The sequence below is a fragment of the Perna viridis genome, chromosome 3 (assembly GCF_037379345.1).
Source record: "Perna viridis isolate PV_CMFRI_1.1 ecotype Kerala chromosome 3, ASM3737934v1, whole genome shotgun sequence".
NCBI classification, from domain to species: Eukaryota; Metazoa; Mollusca; class Bivalvia; order Mytilida; family Mytilidae; genus Perna; species Perna viridis.
The window spans coordinates 22,721,889-22,733,541 of NC_142447.1; the positions used below are offsets into that span (position 1 = coordinate 22,721,889).

Genomic DNA, 11,653 nt, shown 5'->3' on the forward strand with positions numbered 1-11,653 from the left:
TTTACCTTACCGTAAAGGGATGGTTAAAGCCTAATAAAACTAGTTTAACCCCCACCGCAGACATGCACCTGTCCACAATCAGTTTAATTTTGAAATGTTATCGTTCTCTTAACGTGAATTTTATTACTTTTGTTGTCGAGGCCTTACGTAGCTAAAAGGTGTGCTTACACTTGTTGAAGACCTAGCTAAGGTTGATGATCTCCGAAAGTATCAATCTAATTACATGTAAAACTAGCTCTTGTAATTTTTCCACTACGTTCCCGCATTCACTAGATCTTAAATGCGAGAACGTAGTGGACAAAGTTTTAATTCGATTGTGAAAGTATTTACAATTTTGCACTCCGGTTATATATACGCTGGTGCATTTGTTGCGTTTTACCAGTCTTAAAAGGTTGCGAAATAGATTTCTCACTTGCCTGACCGAAACACAAATTTGACCTTATTCTTCTATATTAGCAGTTAAAAACTTCCGAAGTTTCTGTCTGACAGACCGAATTTTTGTCTGACATCTCTATCAGTCACACGGTGTTCAGTTTAAATCATCCTTTCAACCGATTTGACTATACATTTCAAGGGTTGATATAAGATTTACTTAGTCTGGACTTGAAAATACATGTACTGATGATAATTGTTAAGCGATAAAATATGAACATACACTGGTATATTCTGGTCTGTTTTTCCAAGGATTTTATAGTAGGCTACAACTATAAAAATCCTTGGTTTCTTCAGGCACCTTAAACAAACATACTCCGATTAAGACTAGAACGCACAGAAAAAATAGAAGGTAACAAACTAGTGAATGATACAAAATAGGAAGCCAATATTTTTGACACCTTTTTTCTCTACAGTAGCAGAAACCATTGGAAATGAAATCACCTATGAAAAAGACAAAGACCCGAGTATAAAAGAAATTAAAAATAATCGAGACCAAGAAGTAAGTTTAGAACTTGAAAACAGTAACACCAGAAAAAAATTATAAACAAAATAAACATAAAAAAGCTACTGGTGCTGATTTGATTCTAGCAAAGGTTGTAAAGCTAAGTAAATATGTCATAGGGCCTCAAATTACAACACTAATAAATAAAACAACTGGACATGGTCCGGACTATTGAAATCTTATATCAATCCTTGAAATAGAGTCAAATCGATTTGATATATAGAATGGTTTAAACTGAACAAAATGCAGGTAAATCCTGACAAGTCTCAGGAAAAAAACAGTTAAAAAACACACTTGACATGAACCCAACAACTGAAGTTCAAAATTGAAAATTAACATGTGAAAAAGTAGTCAAATTGTTGAGTATAGAAAATTGACTATCAGCTGAAATTTGACGTCCATATTGGTAATATATGAAGAAAAGCAGCTCAGCAACTCTGTGTTCTAAAACGATTGGACCCATTTCTTTCCAGGCCTAATAAAATTATAATTTTCATACATTCATTCTATGGAATTTTAATTTCTGCCCTTTGGCTTGGCATTCCTGAACGGAAACCAACACTAAAACATTAGAGAAAGCGCAGGAACGAGCACTCCGCTTCGTCTATGACGATTGCCTCTCGTCATATTTGGAATTATTACAGAGACCTCAGCTGCCTACTCTACAGATCCGTCGCATCAGAACGATGGCAGTAGAAACATTCAAAATCTCAAATAACTTATCTCAAAATTGTCTAAAAACTGAACATTTCTGGACAGTCCAAAGTAGCTTCTCACAGTTTAAGAAAGTCTACTTCAGTCCTGAAATGGCTCGGAATGTAAATGTAGTGCATGCGAGTTTCATGTTTTTATCTCTGTTTTTTTATTTTTTTACTCTGGCTTGTAAATTGTTATAATTTTATTGCTCATATGTCATGCTTTCATGCTATGCATGCTAAACTGTGTTTTTTTCCCGATTATTCATATGTGCATGGACTTTTGTTTTTACGTTATGTATATGTTATTTACTTTTATGAAAAATGCATGAGAGCTTATGTTTGTATGTTATAATCATGCCGAATCAAAATAGAGTTTACTATGTCTATGTTGTACACTCCCTGGTTTCTCGCATAGTTGAAAAAAAAAATCCAGTTTTCTGACCTGAATGAAAATCTTTTGCCCTTGAAAATCAACTGATCAATGTCCAATGAAGGTATGGAAACCATTTTTGGTAGCACGTACGTCTTTTCTTTCTGTCATAATTGCAACATATTGGAACAATGGGGACTGGGACCGAATATGAAAGAAGGAATTCAGTACAATATTGCAATGACCGATAACTCTTGTCAGAAAATTGGGAAATTAAACTTGAAAGTGAAACGAAAGTCATGTCTGTTACCGGTAGAGTGCTCGTCTATGGAGGGAAAGGAGCACTTGGCTCTGTCTGCGTCAATCATTTGAAAACAAAAAATTTTGTGAGACTTTTATTAAGGATGGGATTGTCAAATACCAAATACTTAGCTTTTATACTCATCATGCGTCGATGCGACGAGTGATTTTTTTACATGATTTATTTAGTACTTTTTATTGAACACTTTAATTCAAAACTGTCAATATTTCATTATAGTAATCAAATAGTCGTAAGATATTAGACTTCTGTTTTAGATATTGTTATAAAGGTTACGTGATTTATCATTGTTTTATAATAATAAAGTTAAAGAGCTTCACACTCACAGAATGCAGCATAGTACAAGCATAACATATTGGAACTTAGGGCAAGTGTTGACACAATACTCATTTTTGCCACACTTAAGCATAGGGACTTGCAGTTTATTATGGACCCAACAACCTGTTTGGACACAATATTCACTTCCATTCCAGAAAAGTTCAAGTTAGTTGTAAAAAAATCACTCTTCACATAGATGTGATGTGAGAATAAATGCTTAATATTTGGTATTGGATAGTCCCATATATTATCAAAACTTTTCAGATATTTTATATTTTATATCAAGGTCAACTGGAGTCAACAGGCGTAATAGCAGGTGACATTGCAATGGGAGCCAAGGGAACAGAAACTATATTACTGTGAAGAATTTTTAAATGATACATAAATTCAGTGATTTTTCTAGCGCTCATTATTTTCGTCATTGAGAAAAGAGTTTTCAGGATGACAAAAATAATCTAGTCTCATTTCATCACCTGAAGTTTTTGAAAGTATTAAAACAAACATTAGCTGTAAGCCCAACATTGGTTCAAGTTGTGAAAGTGATAATTCACTTACCCCAATCTACATGTATATGCAACTCTCAACAGGTGTTAAAATTTTGTGTAAACAATCACCTAATTCGCCTATTGTTTGGAGTAAATGTCGATTTCTTGATCACTCAAGTGTGATACACATCATTTAGTGTCTATAAAGTTCAAATGCTGGTAAAAATTTCTGCTGGGAAACTTTAACTTTGTATTGAAAGAGTAATCAAGGGAACCAAGGTTATAGCGGTAATCAAAAGAATGTAATCCAGGGACAAAGACCAGACATGGAAAACAGACATACACAACAAAGAACATAAAGTAACTAAAATCATACATACAAAGTAACAAAAGCAAATGAGCAACTTGTACTCCACTAAAAACTGGGAGCATGGACCAGGTGCACCGGTAGGGCAAGCATCCTTTGCTTTTCTAGAAACACCTGCCGAGTTGCTCATAAAAAGTCAAGTCCAGGAAGACAAATGAGGAAAGGAAATGACATAAAAAATTATTCATCATTTATTTTTTGTACATCATACTTGAGTGTTATGTTGGTCACTACCCTGGTGTCACTACATATTGTAGTTGCATGTCGGCAATGTTAACGATCTTGGAATTATTATTTATGCTCCTCAGAGACCAATACTAAAGTTAATTGTGAAATAATGGCATAAAATTGCCATTAACTTGGTCTAGAGTTGAAATTCTGCTAAAAATAGATTCTCATGAGGCAACATAAAGGAAAATACTGATTTGAAAATATTTATATCTACACTGTGCTAGATGTACTATTGTGTTTCTTCAAAGGGTGACCATGCAGAAAACAGCCATTTAATTCAATATTAAAGACATTTAAGATTATTTCAGGGATATATATAATATATAGTCCCTGATTCAGTATAAGAGCTAGTGTAAAAGGATTTCTAATTTTGATTATTCATAGAGGCTGGAGGATTTCTTTTTAATCAGGTCTCAGGTATGCTATTTGGATCGTCTGAAAAAACATGCTTGCATGATAGTGGATAATGTGTTTTATGTATGTGTAATATACATTTAAGTTTTATTTAATGTCATTTCACAGTGCTATAAATAACAGACAATACTGAAATTTCTTATTTATGTCAGATGCAAATACTACTTTAAAAATATACAATTAAAATGGTCCTGATTTTCTCACATGAAAGTGACTAAAGCTTTCAAAATCCTGGAAAAAAACCCTGCATATATTATCAAAACATATCAGATATTTTATGTTTGGAGACATATTTCTACATTAGTGTGGGTAAATCCCACTCACATAACCCCACTCCAGTGGTCTAAATATTAACCCTCTGATGAAAATTCAAAACAACATTTGATTGACATGTTTTGTTTCTATACATGTAACCTGAATATTCTTCTATTCAATTCCCTAAAAACTATTATGTTTGTAAATGCTAACCTGCTTGAGGAATGGATGAATGGCAAGAATCATCAGTCGCCATTGTTGTTTTTGTTTAACCTGGTTGTGGTGCAAAGAAGAAATTCTCGGTCATGCGTACATTTCATTATCATTTGACTTGGTGAGGAATGCATCCTACATAGCACACCATTTATCAGTTCTGAGTAGTGATTGAATTTAAGGGGAAATACTTGCTTGATGCAAGTTGAAATTCAATTTTGCTAGTAGAAATTATTTCCACTTGCTAAAATTTGCTAGTGGAATTCTTCATGTCATATAGGTAAAGTCCAAAAATAACCCAAAAAACTTAAATTTAACAAGTTAAAATTTGTTTAGCTTGTGGAAAAATCCTGAAATTCAATCCCTGTATGTGTATTTAATGGTAGTTTGAAGACAAATGATAATATTTTAATTTAATTTTGAACATATACAACGAATTTTAGGGTGTATAGTAAATCTCAGTGGCGAACTTATAAGAGGAATATTAATTATACCATACAATGTATATGAAATGTTGAGCTGAATTGAATATGTTAGTAAACACTCCTTGACATGAACTTGATGACAGTATCCTTTCTTTGTATAGTATTAAAATGTAATGCTGTTTTCTACCAGATTTGACGTAAATGACGAATGTCAAGCTGAAAGTTGTCTATGTAGCATGAAATTTGAAATTCAATGAAAAATTTTGGTGAATTTGACCATAAATAAAAAAGTCATATTTTTGGGATGTGGCCTCTTTGGCTTATAACTCATAAATGGTAACAGATATCTGAAATCTGATTAAAATGCTGCCAAGGATTTTTATAAGAGTTTATCATTTGCTTTATTACAGCTATTTAATTTTCTTTTTCTTTAATAGTGGGTTGGTTCTATTGATTTAATGCCAAATGAACAAGCAGATGCCAATATCATTGTGAAGCCATGTGAATCCTGGACTCAGCAGGAAGAGGAAGTATGTAGAGATGTGGAAGGAATTATGGGAAGTGAGAAATTGGATGCTGTTTTGTGTGTAGCTGGAGGTTGGGCAGGAGGAAATGCTGCTGCAAAAGGTACGTGTGCATGTATACAAGTACAAAAAAATATAAAAAAGGAAGATAGCAATTAATAGATATGATTTTTCTATATTTGGAAAAAAAAATTGCAAATGAATTTTTAAATTGGTTACATGTCTATTGGTAATCTGTACTGATTTATTTTGATCTTGTTGACAGATATTTCTTTATCTCTAGTACATGACAAGATATTTGAAAATGTCCATCAAAACATTTTTGGAAATTGCAATGTATCTTGTATGTCGTCTTTAGATTTTTGAATGAAAAAGACTTCACTTGATAGCAGTGTGTGGTTGCAGTACTGTATTTTTTGTGCTACAAAAGTACTCATGCTCGTCTAGATATTTCACATGATATTATTAGTATCAAAATCAAAATTAAGTATTATTCTATATATACATCATATATATTTGCTAATACTTGTTGAAGAGTGAATAGTTGGTTTCTGCATTATGCATAATTACAAATGATACTTAGAAGGTTGAAGATTTTTTGTAAACATTTTATTACATGCCAACTTGAATTTTTTAGTGTCCATTCCTGCTACTTGTTCATCCACTGGAAAAATTCCCTGTTGGGTTTTTGTCGTTATTATAGTATGATTTTAGGCTATGCCTATGATGGACAGAGCTCAATTCTTTGTTAATGGTGCACTGCCATGTTGCTAGGGTGAGTTGAAATAAAGACCAAAAAAGATACTTTTGGTCTTTATTTCTACCCATCGAATAGTCTCATTTGATAGGAAAATTTGTAATACATTTCTACACAGCCAATAATTTCCAAATGGTTATTTAACAAGTAGATACATATATCGTATCCATTGACATATTAAAAGACAAAACAACGCCTCCACTTTTGCTCAATCGTCTACTTCTGTGTGTACATATTTTGTCTTATGTCATAATATTTTTTAACTGTTCATAGCTCTGGTCTTACATTCAACATATATATGATGTATCTGACGCTCCATTCATAATACATGTATGTGCAAAGTTAAATCTTCATTGTGTCATTGTTTATGTACCAGTGATTTGTTTGTTGCATTTTCAGGGGCAGATCCAGAGTTATAGAAAAATGGGTTCCAGTCCAGAAATTTGAAAAAAAAGGATGTCCTATGTTATCACTTGTACAATTTTTTTGCTCAAATGTGATTAAATTTTTCGAGAAAATGGAAGTTTCAATCCCCCATACCCTCAACTTGTTTGATTTGTACCATTTATTGTTTTAGCAGGGAATATTTTGCAGTAATTACCCAACAAAGTTATAGCAATGTTTTCCAGATTTATACTTTGTCAATGGTACATATACCAGTATATCATCTGTGTTTGTAGATAAAGGTCTTCCTCTTGTAATGAATGAAGGAACTTATATATTATGCAATATAGTAAATTGCAATATCAATCAGTGCTTTTATAAAATAAATTTATATGTATATATTTTCAGAATTTGTAAAGAATGCTGACATGATGTGGAAACAGAGCTGTTGGACATCTGCTATTTCTGCTGCAATAGCTGCCAAACATTTAAAAGAAGGGGGACTACTGACCCTTCCAGGGGCTGCTCCTGCTGTAGGTGGTACACCAGGTGAGATGTAGTCAATCATTGTTTGACCTTTCATGGCTTTGCACTATTACTGCAGTAATTATGCCATGAGGAGGTTATTGGGAAAGAAAATGTTGAGAGTTTGTATTGATGGTAAAGGAAGGAATAGACCAAAGGTATTGAGAAATCATTTCACGGTTGACTGACATTATTCACCAGGTGCCAAAAGTGTTTATTGTATCACTTTATAGCCACATTGATTCATTAAAAGAAAATTGGCATTTATAGCACATTTGATGAGAAACTACTTAGTTAAGTCAAAGTAGACACTGAATATAGCAGTTTCATCCAGCATGATCTCATTTCCCTATTAGATTTTCTATATTGTAGGTATGATGGGGTATGGTATGGCTAAAGCTGCCATTCATCAGCTGGTAAAGAGTTTAGCTGGGAAAAATAGTGGTTTACCTAAAGATTCTTCTGCCTTAGCAATACTACCGTAAGTTTATAAACCTGAAGATTCTTCTGCCTTAGCAATACTGCCGTAAGTTTATAAACCTGAAGATTCTTCTGTCTTAGCAATACTGCCGTAAGTTTATAAACCTGATGGTAGCTTCATTTTGTGAAGTGAAAAAATGTACCATGAAATAATCAAAATCTCTCAAAGTACTTTTGAGGTAATGTATAACATTTAGACAGTCAGAAAGATACAAAGTTTTACAAGTGTACCTTAATACATGATTAAATGTACCTTACTACATGATTAAAATTCATGTGTATGCAAATGTAAATTTCACTTGTTTAAATATCTTGGTGCAACGATAGCCTTTTGGCAAGATCATTGATTTTTTTATCATTTTGATGGTCAGTTCCCCTGATTGTACAACTGTCAGTGAACACTGTTTAGGGTCTTATTAATTTATGCCACATTATGGATTTAAGCCAGTGCAATGTAGTACTGAATTCATATTCAATATCAGTGGTCCAAGTTCACACAATTTTTCATCAGAGTGCACTAGATGATACTGTAATGTATGTGGATTCAGTTACCTGTTGTTGATAATCCCAACAATATTGATTTTCTCAATTGAGCTGGCATTTCTAAAGTGGGAAAATAATCTATCAGAGTGAAGATGTAAAAAAATAATCTGTCAATCACTGCTAGTGTTTTGCCTTTTACATTGTTGATACATGTGCTGAGAAAGGGAAGTATATGTGTGCTACTGAGTTACATCAAGTAGCAATTACACAAATTAGGGATAAAAGTTTTAACGAGTGGGCAATTTATTGAAATCACCTTGTCCTTTGTTCCATCTGTATAAAATCTGTAACAATTATCTCAACTTTCAGTTGATGGATTGATTTTAAATTATGTATGTGACTTGTATACAAGTGAGGATACATCTAGCACAACAGTGTGTGCAACTTTGTGTTATTATCATATTAGAAGTTAGTTGTTCATTCATTTGCGCATATTTTCAGTATAACACTGGATACTCCTATGAACAGAAAATTCATGTCGGAAGCAGATTTCAGTACATGGACCAAGTTAGACTTTGTTGCTGAGTAAGTTACCAGACTCTCTTACCTAAGAATTAGAATAATTGTTAGATTTGGCTCTGTCATGAAAATTAAATGATCAGATCTGCCGAACTTCTTCACAGACATAGACGTACGTGAAGACAATTAATTAAAATAATTTATGAAAATAGAAATTAATAGAAATATATTTTTAAAAAAGACATTGTTCTTTTGTGGAATAGAAATTTTGTATATTGCTGTACTTAAAACTATCATATATTCATCTTCAAGTATTACATTAATCAAAATGTTAGCTGAAATTGCAAATAGAGGATAGTAAGGTATGTATCAGATTTGACTGGTATGTATCAGGTTTTGACTGGTATGTATCAGATGTGACTGGTATGTATCATATTTGACTGGTGTATATAAGATTTTGTCTGGTATGTATCAGATTTGACTGGTATGTATCAGATGTTGACTGGTATGTATCAGATTTGACTGGTATGTAACAGATTTGACTGGTATGTATCAGATTTTGACTGGTAATGATTTTGAGTCTTCACCTTTGATGCTTTATACATGAACAAAATCTTCAGACTGGTAAACATTGCAAAACATTTTTAGAGGCTAACTTTCACCTTGCATGAGGACTAATAGATTAAGAAGATTTTGATGCAGACTGTTAATTTTCCATTGGGATTACTAACAAATACAAGTGTGGATTAAATTGTGAAGATAAATGCAACACATTGCTTGGCAAACTTAGTCTTTTTTTGTAACCAGGGTTTGACACTAACAGTAGTCCGGTAGTCCTGTGCCACCCTAATTTGAGAGATGAATACCTTCAAAGTTTAATGGGTAGTCCTTTAGGCTACCTAAATTAATTCTTAAAATTTTACTGTACCTAAAGACAGGGCTGCAAGATAATTTTAAGGACTACCTACTTTATTGATCAGAAAGTCCTTTGGGCTACCTACCTAGAAAAGTTAGTGTCAAACCCTGGTTACAAATATAAAACAATGAATGCTAATTAAAATAATAAGAGGAACAGACAATTTTCACATTTAAAATTTATGTTGATTCTGGTAGAAACGGGTTTACGGTTTTCTTCTGGAAAAAGAAAGGATAAAGGATTTGTAGGATACAAGAGCTTAATTTGGGTTATTGGCTGTACCAAAATTAGATTGAAAAATGGCAGTATTAAAACAATTCACATGGCTGGTCAAAAATTTAGTTAATACTATAAAAACAACTCTGGCTTGTAATTATTTATTTCAACATTGATTGAAGTTATCAAAACAAACAGGTATACTCACTGTGATTGAGGAATAATAGTGATGCAGTTGTCAGAAATCAGTCGGACTTATAAGTGGGTCAAGGCTAGGTTCCAAACATTTTGGACTGACAAGGGGGATACTACTTACAGGCGGATAGACTTATACTTGAGTATACAACTGTATATGGTATTTTTAGGCTGTTTGAAAAGTGGTTGATACCCAGTAACCGTCCTGACAATGGAAGTCTTATAAAGCTGGTAACCAAGGACAACAACACTGAACTGGTTGCTGTTTAAAACCATCTGTCAGTACCAATATAACCAGCATTATGAACAGATTGAGAAATGAATGTGCCGTATATAAGCGTGTTGTCAAACTAGTCAACTTAATGTTAGAGGATTTTGTTAACAAACTGCAATGTAACAAATGGAAGTTTTTTTTTATGGATATGATGTTTATTCAGGATGTAAAATTTAAAGTAAAATCAGGTTGACATTAAGATTTATGGTCCATGACAGTTATTCAGACAACTTCCATATTGATTCAGTTGTGAAGAAATGTGAATAAATTCTTGTTTGGAAGTAAAGATGATTTGTATCTGTCTGACTAAATAAATGTTTTTCATGTTTTTTGCTGAAGATACATGTAGTCGCATTTAAAGCTTCGTACATGTAGTTGAAGGTCAAAGTTATTTATATTGATAATTCACTCACTTAGCAACAATAACTTGTTGCATTCACACTGTTCTATTTTCTAAGTTGTTAACATATTTTTCTTTCTTTATTTTTCTCTCCTTTAGTGTAAGTTTATACTAAGTTAATTTACAGTTACTTTATATAAACATCATGTTTGATAGTTTGGAGACCATTTCATCAATCAAGTCTGGACACACTATCATGGCTTAATATTATACTTACTGAGATTATTCAAAGAGCTATTTTATGCTTTGCATTTATGTAATCTAACTCACTGCTTTGCCAAATGTTTTTTTTCATATATATGTATTTACAATTTGTTTTTAAAAAAGTTAAATCCAACCTTTCATATCTTTCTTACTGTAAATTCAGAATTTATTGCAAACTTTTTTTGAGAAGGGGGGTGGGGGGGGGGGAATTGTCATTATTTTTACCAAACTTGATTTCTTTGCAACATCAGGAAGAAGAACATTAATATAATATTTGCAAGTTTATTATGATAACAATCAATAATATTTTTTGCAATAATAAAATGTTGGAATAATTTCAAAATTTACAGTAACTTGCGTAACAAATGATACATGTTTAGATATCTATATGATCCTCTTTTAAGCTTTCTAATTAGGATTTGACCAGTAAGACAAAGATTTAATTCAATCCTAAACAAATTGGAAATATACAAGTGGAATCTTTTGTTCTTTTCCAAAATGAGTTTGCATTTTGACAGGCTTTGATAAATAAGAAAAGATTTTTACAAAAGAAGTAATTGAATTAGTTATCAACTTTTTATACAGTTTTACATTTGTTATCTGTTACATTTTTTGTTTGTTTTCTTTAATGAAATTCCATCATAAACATTCCTACTAGAAATAATTGCAGATTTATATTATACTACTAATAAATGTGATTGTCTTAACCAGTTTACTTGATATATGATAATTTTCACTACGATA

General features: G+C 32.3%; 1 protein-coding gene across 1 annotated transcript; it reads left to right on the forward strand.

Annotated features, from left to right (window-relative positions):
• The first annotated feature begins 2,230 nt into the window (after positions 1-2,230).
• On the forward strand, positions 2,231-11,616 carry LOC148621473 (dihydropteridine reductase-like). Its single transcript, XM_088575927.1, has 6 exons — positions 2,231-2,391; positions 5,470-5,659; positions 7,106-7,246; positions 7,595-7,703; positions 8,687-8,770; positions 10,202-11,616. Exons 1-6 carry the CDS (start codon positions 2,305-2,307, stop codon positions 10,299-10,301), a joined length of 711 nt encoding a protein of 236 aa, XP_088432053.1. The 5' UTR covers positions 2,231-2,304; the 3' UTR covers positions 10,302-11,616.
• Positions 11,617-11,653: the final 37 nt, after the last annotated feature.